The sequence below is a fragment of the Salvia splendens genome, chromosome 1, assembly GCF_004379255.2.
Source record: "Salvia splendens isolate huo1 chromosome 1, SspV2, whole genome shotgun sequence".
NCBI lineage: Eukaryota > Viridiplantae > Streptophyta > Magnoliopsida > Lamiales > Lamiaceae > Salvia > Salvia splendens.
The window spans coordinates 2,419,262-2,436,836 of NC_056032.1; the positions used below are offsets into that span (position 1 = coordinate 2,419,262).

The window sequence follows — 17,575 nt, forward strand, 5'->3', positions numbered from 1 at the left end:
ATCAAAGAATATAAGTTAATTAGAATAAATATACAAATAAAGAAAATATGTGTGAGTAAAGATCAAAGAGTAGAAATTGGAATAAGAAACGTACAATAACAGTATACTCATATTAGATAATTCAAAAAATATTTTAATTAATTAACAATAAATTTTAAAATAAATATTAACTAAAACACATTAAAATATATAATATATATAGAGCAATCACACTTCAATGACATACTACAACTTCGTATAAAAATAGTAGTATTATTTTAATATTCAGTTAAACTCAAGAATAATTAAAACTTTCGGTCATTCAATTTAATCGAATATAAAAAATGTCTTTATTTTTATGAGGATGAAATATTAAATATTTTAATTAAATAAATATAGCATGAAAATTAAATTATATATTTGTGTTGCCATTTAGTTTATAGATTAATTCAGAGAAGAAATTATTACAATGATGAATAAAATTTTAATTTTAATCCAAATAAAAGGCAAATTAAACTCTTTAGCACAATTCCAATTTAAATCAAATAAAGGCAAAATAACAATACATGAAGAATTAATTTGATGGCCCGAACGAAATTAAAACCAGGCCGAAGTTCATCATTTTTTTGTGGTCCAATTCAATTTAACACAAAGAAAAAAAAGTAGCCCAATTTTAAAAATATACTCTCATCCGTCGACTGCCTCTCTCTCTTCTCTTCTCCACAATCCATTCCTCCCCCAAAATTGAGGATCGGCGAAACCCTAGCTCCATCGCCACCGCCATTTCCCGTCACCATCGCCGACCACCACCGTGCCGAACTCCGCCTCTCCTCTCTCGCCTCGCTTTCAAATTTTCCAGCTTAGGTAGGAACCTTAGCTTGACGTGAAACTGGAATCCCCCCCTTCGCCGCCCGTCGACCACCGCTCTGGGCGCCACAGACGCCTTGGCGGAAGCCACCGTCCGTCGGCTCGCTCTCACGACGGTAGGAATACGTCCGTCGATCATCAGTGCCATGCGCCCACTGTCCGTCGTCTCCTCTTGTCACTCCACGGCGACCCAGCGCCGCCTGGCTTGGTGTCGCCGTCGTCCAGCCTCGGCAGAGGGAAAAAGAGCATCCATTCCCCCTCCGAGCTCTGGTTCCGATCGAGAGCCCAGCCACCCGTCGGCCAGTAGCTAAGCCCCCCCCCCCCTCTTTTTTTAAGTCCTCGATGCACTCTTCCTCTTTCCTCTTTCTTCTTCTCACCCTTCTCTCTCTACGTTTCATTTTGCAGATTCAATGTTGCTTTTTAATTGTTCCAAAGCTTACTTGGGAAACTATCATTTTATTGGACCAATTTTCCTCCAATATTGCCATTTTTTAAATGACCAAAAGGGTAACCACATATGCTTTGAAGTTTCCCGCCAAAAAGGGCAAAAGCGTCTTTTCAAAACTCTGGCACTTTAGATTAGTATAGATTTATTCTTTACACCACATCAGTAACTTTTTTGTGTACCATGTTAATACTCTTTTAATGATTAAGACCAACTATGTATCGTCAATACAACAATAAAGTTTTTGTGAACGTTTTCAAATACCAATAAATTGATTTGTTAGTTTATTTAAATAAGTACAGTAAACCTGACGGTGGATATAAATCACATATTGTACAATACATTCATATAATTTAAAATTCTGTATATTAGAGAAATGTTTTGACTTTTTTCTTCTACTTTATACTCACTCCGTCAGCGAATAAGAGTCCCGTTTTTTCATTTTAATGCGTCTGCGAATAAGAATCCCAGTTCACTTTTACCATAAATGATAACAGAGTCTCATCTTCCACTAACTCATTTAACTCACATTTCATTTAAAACTAATATATACAAGTGAGACTCTTATTCCACTAACTTTTTTCCACCCACTTTTCTTAATATTTCTTAAAACTCATGCCGCCAAGAAATGAGACTCCTAATGACGGAAAGATGAAGTATTTGTCATTTTAATATTCACTTCTCAAATTAAAATAAAAAAATACTAAAAAAAATCGTGTAGCAACCTCTTCATCGTCTACCCCTTCGTCGACACTGAAAAACTCCATTAAATTCGATTTTATAGTTTTCGCCGTACATTATTGGTGATGGCCGTTGCACCGCCTTTATCTTCCGATGCAGGCACCGAGCTATCCTACTTCACTAATTTCATTTCCCGATTGGGTAAACAACCTATCCCAAGAAAAGAACATCCTTTCTTGATTTTTTCTAAAAACCAAAAAATCTTACTACTAATTCACGAGTGTGTGCCTTTCGCACTTGTTTCATGAAACTCTAATTAAACGAAGTACAACAGCACAGTCCAATCACAGGGAGACACGTCACCGGTTGCACCGCGGCGCACTCACCACTGCAGCAGTGGATCGCGGAACCCTTCATCAACAACGCCTCCAAACAAAAACCAGTGCAGCAAAAGCCACTGCGCACTAAAACCTTCACTCTCACTGAAAACCCTAGCTTCTTCCAATTTTTATTCCTTTTAAGGTAGAATCAGCTTAATTATCCTTACTGTAATGGAGAACAATAAGCTGAAGGAGCAGGACTTTTTGGTGGCCTCAATCTCGCAGCTGTCGATTTCCGGAAGCGCCTCGCCTCCGGTGGTGGCGCGGTTCCGCTCCGACTCGCTTTTATTCGGCTCCGAGTCTGATTCGGAAGGCGCGGTTCAGTTCGATCTCAGCAACTGCCAGGTTCGTTTGTTTTCTGTATCGCGGTGATTGAATTTTGTGTCCCGAGGGTTTCGGTTTCTGGTTGGTTTGATTTCGAGGTGGTGGAAATCAAGTCTGCTGTAATAAAGGATGGTTTTTTTGTGTGTAGTTGGAATGTGTTTCGTCGACGATTATGGTGAATTTATTTTCGTTTTCTATTCCAACCTTATATTTTAAAGGATTTTAATGAAATGATAGCGTTTTCGATAATTAGATAGATTGAGTTTTAAAAACATTAGAATGTGGGAAAAATGGAAGAAAGCTTGTTTCTTTCCTTGTCTAGTTTGAGTTTAGAATTAGAAGAATTATGCATAGAATAGTATTTGTACGGTTTTTGAAAATGTTGGCAGTTTTCTATCTAAGATGGTGAGTGGACTCTCTCTCCACTATTGAGCCCTTTTTTTTATTTGGGGGTAACTAGTGGAAAACCTTTTCTTTTGATCAATATTTCAGGCTTGTATGCATCGAATTCACTAGTTTCACTTTATGTGTTGTTATTGAGCTATGTCTATTTCTTTTTTTTATGTGTTGTGATGGTCTGTTTTATTATGTTTTGTTTTCCTTCCAGCTTTACAAGCTTGGTTCGGCTCGATCCTTGTGTATGTCTGAAGCTTCCGATACAAATAAGGAGGTATGAGATATATCATTGCATATTAATCATATTTATAGCCTCTGGATCATATACAAATGGAGAAGGAACTAGTTTTCTTATATTTGGAGGTTCAAAACTAATGTTTGCGTTGGACTTCCATCTCTTTTGCTTTTCATTAATGTAAATAAGTATAAAGTATTATCTGAGATGATGGAATTGTAATGTGATGGCATGTAGCTTGCTCTAATATTTTTTTGCCTCAGAGTGAATAGGCATATATCACAGTGCACTTGCTGCTACATGCTAATGTATGGACTATTTCTTCCCGTTTCTGCATCATATATAACTGATGCATTTTCTGTTGGCTTTTATCTTGTGAATCAGAAAAGCTATTCTAGAGGAATCACTATAGAGTTTAGAAATGAGGAGGAAAGTACGGCCTTCCATCGTGCATTTGAGCAATGGAAGAAGGAAGTGGCTGTTCAAGGTTGGTATATGATATCTTTGTTGCTTTGCCATGGCAGATGTGGCCTCTTAATTTATTATCTACGTATTTGTTACCTTGTTTGCTTGAGATGAATATCATCACTATGTGTTTGGTACTATGCTACTGTTGGAACGTACTTGTTTATTTTTTTTCATATAAAGATGTGATTAAAGCTAATTCTTATAGAAAGTTTAGTCGAACAACTTGTTTCCTGAATATTTAGAAAATTCTAAATGTATGTTAGAAAATATTGAGGTGGAAGAAGTCGTACATTAAGAAACAATGCTCTGACTCATATGTCGACTCCTATGCTCCAGGGTCGTCTTTGCCAAATGGAATTGTTTCATCATCTGCAAGCAAGTTTGATGACAAAATAGAGGCATCTTCTGCCAAAATGTACTTCCATTACTACGGGCAGCTTCTTCATCAACAAAATATGTTGCAGGACTATGTGAGGACAGGTTACACACTCATTCAACCTGTTCTGCAGTACTCTTTTAATTTGTCATTATACATCCAAGATCTTTAAAACTGTGGCCTTCTCATTTCATGTTAAGAAATTTTGCAGATAAGCGCTTGTTGCATTTTCTTGTAGCTAAAGTAAATTGGGAACCCTATCTGGTGATATGATTGAAATTTCTATTCCAGGATCTTATTATGCTGCAGTCCTTGAAAATCGCATCGATTTCACTGATCGTGTAGTAGTTGATGTCGGGGCCGGTAGTGGCATCTTGTCTTTATTTGCTGCTCAGGTGTGATATATGTGATGCTTTTGAATACCTTAGCATCATAAATATCAGAAATTTATAGTTTCTAATATGCTTTTCTCAGGCTGGTGCAAAGCATGTTTATGCTGTAGAAGCATCAGACATGGCAGATTATGCAAACAAACTCATATCTGGAAACCCTTCATTCAGTGAAAAAATAACAGTAAGAGTTGTTTTTACATACTTTCACCTGTTTGTGAACCAATTTTTCTCTTCTCCTATAAATTTCCTGTTACATATTTTTGCTGATAGGTAATTAAGGGTAAAGTTGAAGATGTTGAACTACCTGAAAAAGCAGATATTTTGATATCTGAACCAATGGGTATGCTTGATTCTTTTTCTTCTGTTATCCATCTTATGATGAGGCCTTGATGATTGGAGATGCAGCTAACTAGATAAGATAAAGAGGAAACACTAGTGGAGCACTATCTTTATCCAGCATGTGATTCGAACACATTTACTGAAAACTGACTCTGTTCTGCAGGAACATTGCTAATTAATGAGAGGATGCTAGAATCATACATAATTGCAAGAGATAGGTTCCTTGTGCCAAAAGGGAAAATGTTTCCGACAATAGGAAGGTAGGGGTTTCCCAAGTCCTACCTTCTTCTGCTAATTGCTTTTGTTAGGGGTTTTGTTTAGAAATATGCTTTTTTTTCCCAAAAGAAAGAGAGTTTGTACTGCAGAAATTGCCCATTTTTTTCCTTCATTATGCATTTATTTAGTTTATAACTAAACCATCCTTATGTACTTCTTTCCTAAATATTACCTACGGTTTAGAATCTTAGATACTTTCCAGAGTTCTCGGATGTGTTTGACTGGCTATTACCATTTTTTTCTTTCGATCTATTTTAACAGGGACCTTACTTCAAATTATAGATGGTTCTTCGTGCCTGCATTATCATCTATTATACAACTTAGTCATTGTTCGGATCTATTTTAACAATAAATCACCATGTATTTGGGTATATTTGTAATCCATTGAATTTATATTTCTATACCTTCTTGTGTTGATACTTGTTACTATTTGCTCTTGTAGAATACATATGGCGCCATTTAGTGATGAGTACTTATACATAGAAATTGCAAATAAGGTAAGCATCTCTTACTGCCATGGTTATCTATAATTCTCCGCTGACATGTGTTTACAATGATCAACAGAAGATATTCTGAATAATTTTTATTATATGTGAAGGTTGAATATGTTGTAAAAGCTTAAATTTTATTTTTTCTGTATCAGTATTTTTTTACTGTTCATATAAGATACACATTTATTGTTTTTCTTTCCCAATCCAGGCCTTGTTTTGGCAGCAACAAAATTATTATGGTGTTAACTTGACCCCTTTACATGGAACTGCCTTTCAAGGATACTTCTCACAGGTTCATTCTCACTCCATTTCTCACTCTAATGTCTGTTCAACCGTGTGTCTTTTTTATGATATACAAATTCTATGGCTTGACACTACCAAAATCCATTTACGTGCACTTCATTTCATTCTCTCCTATAGATGTGATATATCAATGAAATCTGTTTCTAATCACAGAGAGTTCTAAGTACTAAAAACAAATGGCGCACCTAAATTTCTACATGTTCTAGATATAAGTACTAAAAACAAAGGACTACGCTAGAGATGCAACTTTTCCTTAAGCTATTCAAACTTATTTATCAAAACCAACCATACTTTTCCCTAAGTGATACAGTTAAAGTATCTTCTCTATTATAAATCATCCTTTGATCTTTCATCTATTTGGTTTTGCAAGAGTTGGGCATCAGCTATTCATATAATATGCCTGACTGTATTCTACTTTACCTCCTCCGAGCATTGCAGCCAGTTGTGGATGCATTTGATCCTAGGTTATTGGTGGCTCCTGCAATCTCACATGTCATAGATTTCACTTCTGCCAAGGTAAATGCTCTTGGCTCCTCTACCTGCTTTTGTATTGTATTTGCATACATAATCCTGCATTCCAGCAATCTTCTCTAACCCCTCCCCCCCACTCACACACACAAAAAATACTTTTGTGGCCTAATAAAATTCTAAGCTGATGTTTGAAATGACAATTAACAGGAGGAAGACTTATATGAATTTGACATTCCACTGAGATTTGTATCTTCAACCGGCACCAGAGTGCATGGACTGGCCTGTTGGTTCGATGTATTGTTTGACGGGAGGTAATACTTCACCACCACAGCAGTGCACATCATTGTCTTGAGTCTGGCTCATGTTCTTACTTAATCATGTTACCTCATTGGCAGCACTGTACAAAGGTGGCTAACCACTGCTCCAGGTGCCCCTACAACACACTGGTACCAGCTCCGTTGTGTTCTGGCCCAACCTATATATGTGATGCCTGGCCAAGAGATAACGGGCCGACTTCATATGGTGGCCCATAAAGCTCAGAGCTATACCCTTAACCTAACATTATCTGGTGGGTCCTAAAACTTCATTTTCAGCGTGACCACTATTTCTGTACATGTTTAGTTTCCTTCACTGACTATCTAGTTCTTGTTTCAATAGCTAAAATGTGGGGCCCTGGTGCTGAACAAGGAGGAATACTCCAGACATCATCAGGAAAGCTTGATCTTAAAGAGCCTTATTATCGGATGTCTCAACCACAGGCCTATCCAATGTCCCAAGACCAACAACCAAATCAATTACTACAAACGCAGGTTTGCAACTTATGACACATGCTGCTTTAGTTTTTTTAACATATACATGCTGAGTAGAAATCTATAACTCCAGAAATGCTTTTCATAAGTTTGGTTTCTTCCTAGTTTTTTATACATAACATCAGTTGTTACATCGTTTGAGGAAAAAACACAGTTTTTAAAGTATAGTAACATTTGGATTTGCTTGTTGCAGGATTTACAAATACAATCACATGATGAAGAGGCCTCAGATCTATTGCAACAATCTATGTGATCTCTGCATCCATAATTTATCCGACAAAAGATTGTATTCATATTATTGTAAGCTCGTACGAGAGAGAACCCGATCATGTCTCTTGTAATTGTTTCAGCTAGCTGTTCTATTCAATAGTTTGACATGGATTACTACTTTGTATCCTCCACCAAATTGAGAAATTATTGCTTTTATCAAGTTACAAATTTTGGGCATCTATGTTTTTTTTTATCACTTTAGCAAGGGTTTAATTTGGAATCAGTCTTTTAATTTGCTTGCAATCAGAGCTTCATAATTTCAATTCTATTTCTAAAAATTATTGATAGAGATAGGGAAGACTTCGAGCAACTTCAAAACTCCGGTACTAAAAGGAAAGTTCTAAAAGGTGTTAAAACTTTCAAATCTTGTTCCACATCTATATAAGTATGGGTAACACTCCCCCTTATAAGGCTTTTTAAGTGTGAGTGATCCATTTCTAATAGAAGGAAAGATACGTAAGGAAATATATCAATGGCTAAATCTTTTTTCATTTATAAGAGAAAAAAAGAAGCAAGTTCAAGTCTTTACTAATTCACAAATATAAGCTGCTTCGTTACTCTTTTCACTATATACACCAGTTCATTCTCTATTCTAACTATCTTCACATCATCCATCAATCTGTCGAAAAAGCTTCTTGACCGCAGCTATGGCAATTGGGACAAGAGCCAGAGCTGCGATCTGAAGCTGATTTGAGCAGCTCGTTTTCATACAAATCTTGCCCCTCAGCCTGCTGTTCAATGCAGCTGTGATGTCAAGATTGGATTCCATGCTGATACGGATGCAAGAATGCAGGTTGCAGCCATAGATAAGTTCATCTCCCCATCTCATTGCCGATATCCCGACAGTGCCTTCGTCTTGATTGAAAAACAAGGTTGCACCATATGCTGCATCATCTTCAGATTGAATGATGCCGGTGTTTCCCACCACTGTTGCTCGTTTCCCAACTGATGAATGCAGCTGGATTTTGAGTTCTTTTCTGTCTTCTGTGAGTAAAGCTGAGATCATTGCATTGGCAGTCTTGATTCTGTCTTCAATGAGCAGATATTCGTAGCTGCATCCGTGGTCCCATCCATGTGGGGTGAGAACCGGCCTTGTGAAAAGGCAGGCCATTGAGTCTTGATCTTCTCCATCCCCATAAGCCTCCCATTGGTCCCGGCTGAGCTCAGTAGTAGTCTGTGAGGAGTCGAGTGGCTTGAACGGGAATGGATTGTCGTGCTCAACGTCTACGTCTTGGTTGGATCCAGATGGATCACACAGCTCGGCATCTGATCCAACAATGTCACCACTTTGACCACTAGATAGTCCTGGATGAACATTGGATTTCAAGAATGGAGACAAATCAGGAGATTTAGGAGGCAAATGGCTCAGCAATCCAAGAGGGCTCCGAGCCCCCACTTCTGATATAATCTTCATTGAGCAACACAGCAGCAGCAGCTGAGCTCTCCACCCACTGTGCAACACTTTTTCTCCATCTCCATTCTTTTCTGCATTTTCAATAACACAAACTGGAGTCATCACCAGTGGCTCTGGCTCCCCAGCTGAACGACAAATGAGGCTTTGAACGACTTGCGACTGCTCAGATAAGAACACCTCATAGCTTATAGGACATCCATCAGGCCCATCTGGAGGCGTTGCAGCTCCATGTGTGAAAGCAACAATGGATTTTCTCCATATTGATGAACCAAGAGATGAAGTGACCAGCCTCAGAAGAGACAAATCATCATGGCCGCCTCTTCGGGTGTCCAGGCGGTCCACGTATAGGACAACATCAGGTGGACATTTCCTCATCACTTTCTTGATGGATGACAAAATCTTCCTGTTGCTGGATTGGTCTGTCAAACAAGTACTAAGACCAGGGGTGTCGAAGATCCTTAGCTTCACTCCGTTGATCAAGCCAGCAATTTCTCTCACACGAGCCGTTGCAGGCTCAAATGCATCAACTGCAGCAGTGTTTTCTCCCATAATGGAATTCACAGTAGCACTCTTGCCAACTCCAGTCTTTCCTATAATCAAGACAGTCAACGGGAAATCCGGACTGTCCTTTGTTTGTGCTTCGTTCTCCATGGCTGCATTCTTGCAGGAATCAAGATGCGAACTTCCAGCAGCAAGTGTCAGCTGGTATAAAAACTTCAAAGCTACAGAATCCTCAGGGGAATGGCCCAATCTCTCTAGAAGGCACAGATATTTTGCTCTTATCTTTTGTATTTTTTTGATACTCATCTTCTCCCTTTCACTTAAATCTTCACCAATGGTAGAAGAAGGATTCACCCCATGAGTTTCAGCTGCAATGCTAGTTCTTGCAGAGTCGAATGTACCCAGTGACAAATTCTCCACACCATCATCACCAGAGGCAGCACTTTTTACATCCTCAAAAAGAGCAGCAGGATCAATTGTATGTGTCTCATTACTCATCCCATGAGTTTCAGCTGCGATGCTCGTTCTTGCAGAGTCGAATGTACCCAGGGACGAATTCTCCACACCATATACTGACGCAACTTTGATAAGATCATCATCATCACCCAAGGCAGCACTATTTATGTCCTCAAAAAGAGCAGCAGCATCAATTGTATGTATCTCATTACTCATCCCGCTACCTACATCCACCTCGTCGTGAAAATCTACAAGAACCTCACTATCAATCTCTTCTGAATGATCAAGTAAAACCCCTCCTGTGTTAGGAGTAGTAGAGTCTTGTGTCACATCCATTTCAGCTTTACTAATGTCCAAGTAAAAGCTCAATTCTTCTACGTCACTAGGCAATACTTCACTGGCTTCAACTTCTTTCCCAGTTTCTTCTTCTTCTTCTTCATCTAATTTTGACCCTTCAAACACAGATTGACTTGCAGCAACTGCACATATCGAGCTAGCATCTTCATTGATGTCAACACAACGATGAGGGGAGCTAATTTCATGGTCAGCATCAAAGCAAGAGGACTCAACTGTCTGCTCAATCCCTTGTTTCATTCCTTCCACATTCTCACTCTCATAATTCTGATTGAAGATATAATTATCCTCTAATTCTAAACCAATATTACTTCCTGCAGCTTCATCAACCAAAGTAAGACAAGATACGTCGTGCAAAACCATGCTATTGGCAAAATCAGCAAGCTTTCTTGAACCAACCAATTCCAAACTCTCCTGATTGATAATATAATTATCCTCTAAACCAGTATTACTTCCTGCAGCTTCTTCAACCGAAGCAACACAAGATACATCGTGCAAAACAATGCTCTCAGCAAAATCAGCATCCTCTCTGGAACCAACCAATTCCAAACACTCCTTCCTCTCTTCAACAACATCAACCTCTTTAATATCCTCATCCAAATGAATAAGCTCTCCATCATGCCTTGATTCGGCCATGGGATTAAACTCTTCGTCCACATCCAACAAGTGAGCCATAGTTTCTTCATTGAAATCAAGGGCATCACTATCTTTGACCAGAGAGTGCTCCATCTCATCTAGCAAGTTCCCATCAAGCTCCATATCCACAACATTCTCACCTTGTGACTCATTCTCATTCCCTTCATCATCATCCTCCAATATTCTAACTATCGGTGCACTACCAATCCTATGCAGCACTTCAATGCTAGGAACCCTTGCAACGCCAGCATAGAAACCTTCTTCATCCGAAACCACGCTGCCATAAGAGTCGTCATCACTGTCCCCGGATATCTTGGCAACAGGAACAGCCAGCTTTCTTGCTGATAAAACTCTAGGTCCCATAACTGGTGTAACCTCAACCTCCCCAACCTCCTCAACTCCCTCATCCGATTCAGCCACCATTGGCCTAAAAATGCTCGAATTCGCACCATTCTTCGACTTTCCGACTAGCTCATCATTATTCGACTCACTCAACAACGACCCAGAATCATCAAAATCACCACTTTCTTGAACAAATCTACGCTCCTTGCTGCTACTACTCTCAACTACTTCTCCACTCAATCCAACCACAGCACCACCAGAAGCCGCAAACTCACTAACGACTTCAGTTTCTTCAACAAGCCCTTCATCTTCCTCAACACCACCACCAACTTCTAACATATCCCCATCACCCTCAACATTCTCAAGCTCACTATCACTGTAATAGCTACCACTCTTCGACGAAAAAGAAGATTCAATGTCGGAGTCATCCAAAGTTAGAGGTGCTCTAATACCTGAAAGAGGGACGCCCTGGATGCTCGAGCCCATGAAGAAAGCTGCAAACTTTAGGCTCTTGGTGTTTGTTATGCAGCTGTTTTGTTTGAAAATGCTGATAAAGAACTAGGTAGGTCAATGGTGCAGAGTGCTTTGAGTTTGAGTTTCAAGATTGAGTTTTTGTCTTTTATTTGGAGGGTTTTTGTAGGATTTGAATTTTGTTTTGATTTAGGTGTGGTTGTGAAGAGACATCATAGGTTGGATTTTATGGCATGGATTCATGTTTTTTTCTTGGAGGTTGGGAGTGGTCGTGGTTGCATTTTCGCCTTGTTTTTATCTGCGGCATACGATTCAATCATTTCGAAATTACTGCTAATTAAAGATTGTATTTTTCAGAGTTTGATCTGTGTTGGGACATTGGATAGGATGAATTTAGCATTTGTTTAATTAGTTAGTCATGTTCTTGAAATGTAATGTACTGTACTAATTTATTGATAATGAATTTAGAGGAACATTGAATGAATAAATAGGTGCTCGATCATTATAAGGGCGTGTTTGATAACTTAGTAATACCAAGATTGAGAATTATATATGGACATTTCTAATTGTTTGATATCATGGTTAAGCTTAACTCAAAGCCCAATATAAAACAAGGGCCCTCTCCAATCTTACTAAAATTATAACTTTAACCATGTTTATGTAACCCATCAATTTGTCAAGTTAAGCCATGTTATTTAATATACTATACAAATTTAGATAATTTCTTTTCTATCAAACAACATCGAAAAAAATCATATCTTTGCATATCTTGACATGAAGCCCGTATTTCTTATCTTGTTTCACATATCTTCTCATATCCCATCTTTTTTATCAAACGAGTCCTAAGTATTAGATGAAATATAATTTTCAATGAAACAGTACTATGTTACATGAGGTTTTAGAAATCTACTTTGTGCGTTAGTATATGTCAATTTGATATTATAGTTTTGTACTTTATTCAAAATCAAATGTGAACAAAAAGAAAAAAAACAATCAATGAACAATGTTACACATGTAAAAATCTAAACCTAGTTCCAAAAATATAAAGGAAAATTAAATTGTTCAAAATTTAAGTGTCAGCATTAGAGAAGTGGTGGTGCCGAATTGAGTCAACCAAATAAATTAGTTTTAAATTTCGATCATTAAATAGGTTATAATTCCAATGGATTCAAATTCGAAAAGATAATATAGACTACAGTGGATGGCTGGATGCATATATATGACTTAATAATCCAATCGAATTTTAGGTGATGTAATAAATCTCATTCAAATTCAGATTCAAAATCAAATTTATTGATACAAACTAAACAGCACAAATTTTTATTACTAAAAAAATATCAATAAATATATTGATTTTTTAAATATAGAAAAAGAAATAAAAATAAATTCGTTTAAAATTCATTTAAGCTGGATATTTTTTAAAACAAAATATTATGAAAGTTCATTAAAATGATAAAATATTTTTTTTGTATAAATATAAGAAATTGAAATATTAAAACCGTTTATAAATAGAAAACTTCATAATCCATACTTTCAAAATTTCAATCATTAGAATTTCATTAATTGGATTTAGATTAAATAAAAGTTAATAAAAAGGTTATAAAAAACAATTTATCCCACGTTTATCGTCCGTCCCATGGCAAAATGGCGGCTCTGCACCATGACGCCGCCGCCGGCCTCCACCGCCGTCGATTTACTTCCAGGAATATCAGTCTCCTTAAACCGGTTTTCTTCGTTTCCAGCTCTTCCGCTTCATTCCCAGCTAAACGCGCCCAAAGAAGAAACCACCTTCGCCCAAAAATCCTCAAAACCCTTCAAAACCCCATTATCCCCAAATTACCTGCAAACCCAATAATCCCAATTGAAATCCCACCTCAAGAGACTAAGCAGCAGGAATTTGAGAAGCATGAATACTCAGAATCAGCTGAATTTGAAGAAGCTGGAGAATTGCAAGAACTGGAGGAAGTTAAGGTTTCACCGCCTGCCGGCGTTGAGATTGATGGAGGAACTGGTGTGGCCGGTAAAGACTCAATCTTGAAATATGGGTGGTGGTTTGTTGGAGCTTTCGTGTTTCAGACAGTTCTAGCTGTTCTTTTTTATGGTCTGGATGATACCGAAAATAAAAGGGAAATTGTGAATGGGAGTAGTGAACTGGGGGCTGTTTTGGATGAAAAGGGGAATTCGAAAAAGGGGTTGGGAGATGTTGTTACTGGAGATGCAAATGTTGATGTGGAGAAGTTGGAGATGGAGAGGAAAATTGAAGAGATTCGGGTAATGGCGAGGGAGGCCAGGGAAAAGGAAAGATTGCAGTCAAAGAGGAATGGTGGTGATGGTGAGGATGATGAAGATGATGAGGGGACTGATGGGGGCAAACATGTCAAAAGTCAGATAGAGGAAGAGCTTGATGGTGCAATGGTGAAGTTGAGGAAGAAGCTAGGGAGTTCGCTCTTAAAAACACCATTGGTTGGGCATTCAAGTGGGGAGACAAAGAGATGAGGAGATGAGGTTGCAAAGGGTGCTTTATTATATAAAAAGAAGTATAAATTCAAAGATTTTTCTAGTGATACAGTAGAGAAACCCAAAGGTTTTGTAGGTTTAGATGATAGTAGAGTTATTGGAGATGATGTAGAGGAAGGGAGTGAGTTGTTTAGAAGGGGGAATGGTGATCATAATGGAGAGAGGCAGACTGAAGTGTCTAATGATGATTCAAAGGTATCTGATGCAGTTCGAGTAGTGGAAGAGGATAACAAGAAAGGGGTGTCTGCAATAACCAAGTCCACCAGGAATACAAGGAGTAAGGTGACGAAAGAAAGGGGGACGAGCAGGCAAGGAAAGACAAAGGGCGTGGCAAAACCTAAGGTGATAGATGGTAGTGCCCCTAGCAACTCTTGTGTTATCTGAGTTTTGATGGCCTTTTAGTAGTTAAATAGTTAGATCTTCGAATTATGTTGTTTCTGGTGTTTCGGATACTATAGTGCTTTTCCAAGTTATGAAGGTCATATGTGACTATATTGTAGCCATTGGAAGTTTTCAGTTCTTCAAAAGATTGTGCTGAATACCTATTCTAATCGGGGCCCAAAAATCAATTGAATATGCTATTTCAACACCCAATCTACTGCATCAGTGATTACTATGTGCTGGATATGTGAGTAGTCAAAATATGCATGCATAAATGCCAAAGTGTTCTCATGGAATCATCACGTGTACAGGAAAAATAAATGAAGAAGCTAGTCAAGCTACAAAATCAGGAAAAGCTAGTGATAAGCTGTCTAGTGGAAATGGTACTTTCAGTGGCAAAGGATTTGGAAATGCTAAATCAGTAATGAAAAGCAAAAATGATACTGGCCACTGGTGGTTCAATCTTCCTTTCGTTCTAGTATGTCCTGAGACTCCTTCCTGTGCTCGTTTCTTGTATTTTTACTGGCTTGGCGTCATTGTTATATAGTGCCACTTTTGCTATTCAGGCTATTTTTATGCAAAGAGGCACTGGTGGTGAAGGGCTTTATACGTTGAAAAGCTTTCCAAGCACTGACGAGCAGACATCTTACGCTGTAGCTTTTGAAGATCGTGTTGATGCAGCCAACTTCTGTTATCCTCTGGAATCATTCTTTGAGGATTTGGGAGACTTCAAAGCTGATGTTGTTCCATTAACTGTCAAAGTAAGTGAACTTGGATCTCAATGTATTAGTTCAACTTTCTTGATGAGTCACACATTACTGAGATATAGCTCAATTTCTAGGAACTAAAAGAGGCAGTAAAATCATATTCCTTAAGGGCATTTGTCGTGAAGAGAGGGCAACTTCAGCTCTATGCAGGCCAGCCACTTACCGATGCTGAGATGGCATTACGAGCTATCATTGAGCAAGGCTGACGAGATAGCTGCAACTTGCCATTCTGTAGCCTGACTACAATCCAGCAGCATCTGAGTATTTGAAACCTCCTTTCGAAGTTTTCGAATGTTAAAGGTGTTTTTTTGGATTTTGAAGTGTTGTTGATACAATAGTGGACTATTTTCTTGGAGTAGTTGAAGTTTTGGATTTTGATAGCATTTCTCCACTGTTGAAAGCTTATTTCGATTTCTCCGCTATTGTAGCTTATTTCTCCACTATTTTGGGAGTTTATTTGAATGTAAACAAAGTCTTTGAATTTCTTGTGGACAGAAGCAAATAAAGTTGGAAACTATAATTGGAATCAAATAATAGCATTATTATACATTCATGTAAATGTGATCTTTACATGAAAGCAATCTAAGTATCCCATAACAGCGAAACAAAAACTTGAAACAGCTAAAAAACCAGACTCTACTTGATCCTCATCAAACAATTAAGAAGAAACAAGTTTGATCATAGCTTGTGCATGAATAGCTGGCAGATTAGACAGGCAAAAGCTTTGCCAAAACTCCTGCTTCTCTTCTTCACCTTCTGTCATTGCTCCATAGAGTGAGACCACAATTCCTCTAGCTGCTTCTCTTGCCTCGGGGAGCTTGTCATTCAAGAGGTTCGACGCCACCTGAATCAATGCCGCTAAGCCAAACTCCTCCATGCTTTTCAGATCCTAAGGAGCATTTCATACAAAGTTAGCTATACATAATGCCCATTTATAAAGTGCATTCAAGAATGGGGAAGTTGGTGTACCATGTTTGAGATGCAGTTGGAGATTGAAACCGCAGTCTTTGCTCTGACTCGGAGGTTCATGTGCCCGACGTATGAACTGAGCTTATGGAGGAGAGAGAGAGGAGCCATGGACTTTGTCATTGCCAATAGTGCCTTGTCTGCTTCTTCACACACAAATTTCTTGTCCTGTGAAGCTTTTAGTAGTAGCTGCAACAACTGGGGAGAGAGAGAGAGGGAGTTTAGTCAAAGGATTTTAAGGCTAAAGGAATTAAATTCAAGGTATGATTTTGTACCAATTGGCTAAAAGCATCAGAAGCAGATTCAAGGAGGGTTTCACCAAAAGCATTGAAAACATCACAAGCAGCCATGATTGAAGTCTTGCACAGTGCACTTCTTGGATTCTTGATTGCTTTCACCATCACTAGCACCACTTTTTCACTGAATTCACCACACAATTCATCAAACCACACAATCTAGAGAGAGACAGAGAGGGGAGAGAGAGGGACATACAGAATTGGCTGCAATAGAGCAGAGTGATAGAGCGCGAATCGCCTAACATCATTCAGTGATTCACACACCTTCAACCAATCCCTCGACTCCAACCCTCCAACCAAACCCTAACAAGAGTTTCAAAAATTCAACCACAGCCACGGATTCATCGAAACAAAGATTCTGATTTTGCAGGAAATTACCTGAATTTTGGAATTAGGGTCTTCAAAGGGCTTTAGACTTGCAGAGGAAATGTAATCGATGGATACATCCACCGACAGGGGCACCGGCACGGGAACTTGATTTTCATCGTTGACGACATGATCGGGCTGCTGCTTCCCCTTCAGATCTGAGATTGCGATCTTCGCTGCCTTTCTAGGCCTCTCGGCAGCGATTGGCAGCGCATTATCAAGAGACCTCAGCGCCATTGTTTCTGAAAAAAATTATTCGAGAATTCGAAAGAGGTTTTGAAATTAGAGAGGGAGAGATTTAGAAAGAGATTTTGAAGTGAAGGAATTAAGGATTGGATGAATACTGATACAAGATTGATTAAATTGAAGGTGAAAATGCTTTGATGAATATAAAGGGGAGTGAAATGATTCGAGCAACGGTCGTTTGTGAATTTGAATTTTTAGCTTTCGAAACGGTCATTTCTAGAATGCGCGCTTCTCTGCGGTGCCGTTTGCTCCGGTTGAGCGTTTTAACGCTGAAGTCGCATTATCAAAGAAGGTTGCAAATAACTAGCTATATTTTGGCAAATTCAAATGTGGATGTCATCGATTGGTAATATTGGAAAG

The 17,575-nt window shown here is 38.5% G+C and overlaps 4 protein-coding genes across 5 annotated transcripts; 2 read left to right on the forward strand and 2 right to left on the reverse strand.

Moving 5' to 3' along the window:
• Nucleotides 1–2,168: 2,168 nt before the first annotated feature.
• On the forward strand, nucleotides 2,169–7,679 carry LOC121807764 (probable histone-arginine methyltransferase 1.3). Its single transcript, XM_042208082.1, has 15 exons — nucleotides 2,169–2,697; nucleotides 3,284–3,346; nucleotides 3,692–3,794; nucleotides 4,112–4,255; nucleotides 4,443–4,546; nucleotides 4,626–4,724; nucleotides 4,814–4,883; nucleotides 5,046–5,142; nucleotides 5,601–5,655; nucleotides 5,858–5,941; nucleotides 6,391–6,468; nucleotides 6,631–6,734; nucleotides 6,819–6,991; nucleotides 7,081–7,232; nucleotides 7,426–7,679. Exons 1-15 carry the CDS (start codon nucleotides 2,524–2,526, stop codon nucleotides 7,483–7,485), a joined length of 1,560 nt encoding a protein of 519 aa, XP_042064016.1. The 5' UTR covers nucleotides 2,169–2,523; the 3' UTR covers nucleotides 7,486–7,679.
• Nucleotides 7,680–7,967: 288 nt separating this feature from the next.
• Nucleotides 7,968–11,914, reverse strand: LOC121807810 (translocase of chloroplast 159, chloroplastic-like). The gene has a single exon (XM_042208150.1). It carries the CDS (start codon nucleotides 11,689–11,691, stop codon nucleotides 8,110–8,112), a length of 3,582 nt encoding a protein of 1,193 aa, XP_042064084.1. The 5' UTR covers nucleotides 11,692–11,914; the 3' UTR covers nucleotides 7,968–8,109.
• Nucleotides 11,915–13,298: 1,384 nt separating this feature from the next.
• On the forward strand, nucleotides 13,299–15,724 carry LOC121807821. 2 transcript variants are annotated; one of them, XM_042208165.1, is made up of 4 exons: nucleotides 13,299–14,545; nucleotides 14,886–15,052; nucleotides 15,141–15,335; nucleotides 15,416–15,724. In XM_042208165.1, the coding sequence occupies exon 1, from the start codon at nucleotides 13,321–13,323 to the stop codon at nucleotides 14,170–14,172; it is 852 nt and encodes a 283-aa protein (XP_042064099.1). In that variant the 5' UTR covers nucleotides 13,299–13,320; the 3' UTR covers nucleotides 14,173–14,545; nucleotides 14,886–15,052; nucleotides 15,141–15,335; nucleotides 15,416–15,724. The 2 variants fall into 2 exon arrangements, with proteins under 2 accessions (XP_042064099.1, XP_042064103.1); XM_042208169.1 differs by having other exon boundaries at nucleotides 13,299–14,535.
• A 137-nt stretch (nucleotides 15,725–15,861) lies between these two features.
• LOC121807817 (TOG array regulator of axonemal microtubules protein 2-like) lies at nucleotides 15,862–17,341 on the reverse strand. Its single transcript, XM_042208160.1, has 5 exons — nucleotides 16,982–17,341; nucleotides 16,800–16,906; nucleotides 16,583–16,727; nucleotides 16,311–16,505; nucleotides 15,862–16,230 (listed from the first exon to the last, which is right to left on the reverse strand). The coding sequence occupies exons 1-5, from the start codon at nucleotides 17,204–17,206 to the stop codon at nucleotides 16,000–16,002; spliced, it is 903 nt and encodes a 300-aa protein (XP_042064094.1). The 5' UTR covers nucleotides 17,207–17,341; the 3' UTR covers nucleotides 15,862–15,999.
• Between the last annotated feature and the right edge of the window lie 234 nt (nucleotides 17,342–17,575).

What these genes read in the sequence shown, in the direction of transcription:
- LOC121807764 (XM_042208082.1), top strand. Translation starts at nt 2,524, where the DNA reads ATGGAGAACAATAAGCTGAAGGAGCAGGACTTTTTGGTGGCCTCAATC. An exon ending in TCGATCTCAGCAACTGCCAG is followed by an intron (nt 2,698 to 3,283) that starts GTTCGTTTGTTT and finishes TTTTCCTTCCAG; the next exon opens with CTTTACAAGCTTGGTTCGGC. An exon ending in TTTGATATCTGAACCAATGG is followed by an intron (nt 4,884 to 5,045) that starts GTATGCTTGATT and finishes TCTGTTCTGCAG; the next exon opens with GAACATTGCTAATTAATGAG.
- LOC121807810 (XM_042208150.1), bottom strand. Translation starts at nt 11,691, where the DNA reads ATGGGCTCGAGCATCCAGGGCGTCCCTCTTTCAGGTATTAGAGCACCT.
- LOC121807821 (XM_042208165.1), top strand. Translation starts at nt 13,321, where the DNA reads ATGGCGGCTCTGCACCATGACGCCGCCGCCGGCCTCCACCGCCGTCGA.
- LOC121807817 (XM_042208160.1), bottom strand. Translation starts at nt 17,206, where the DNA reads ATGGCGCTGAGGTCTCTTGATAATGCGCTGCCAATCGCTGCCGAGAGG. An exon ending in ACCCTAATTCCAAAATTCAG is followed by an intron (nt 16,907 to 16,981) that starts GTAATTTCCTGC and finishes AACTCTTGTTAG; the next exon opens with GGTTTGGTTGGAGGGTTGGA. An exon ending in CCAACTGCATCTCAAACATG is followed by an intron (nt 16,231 to 16,310) that starts GTACACCAACTT and finishes AATGCTCCTTAG; the next exon opens with GATCTGAAAAGCATGGAGGA.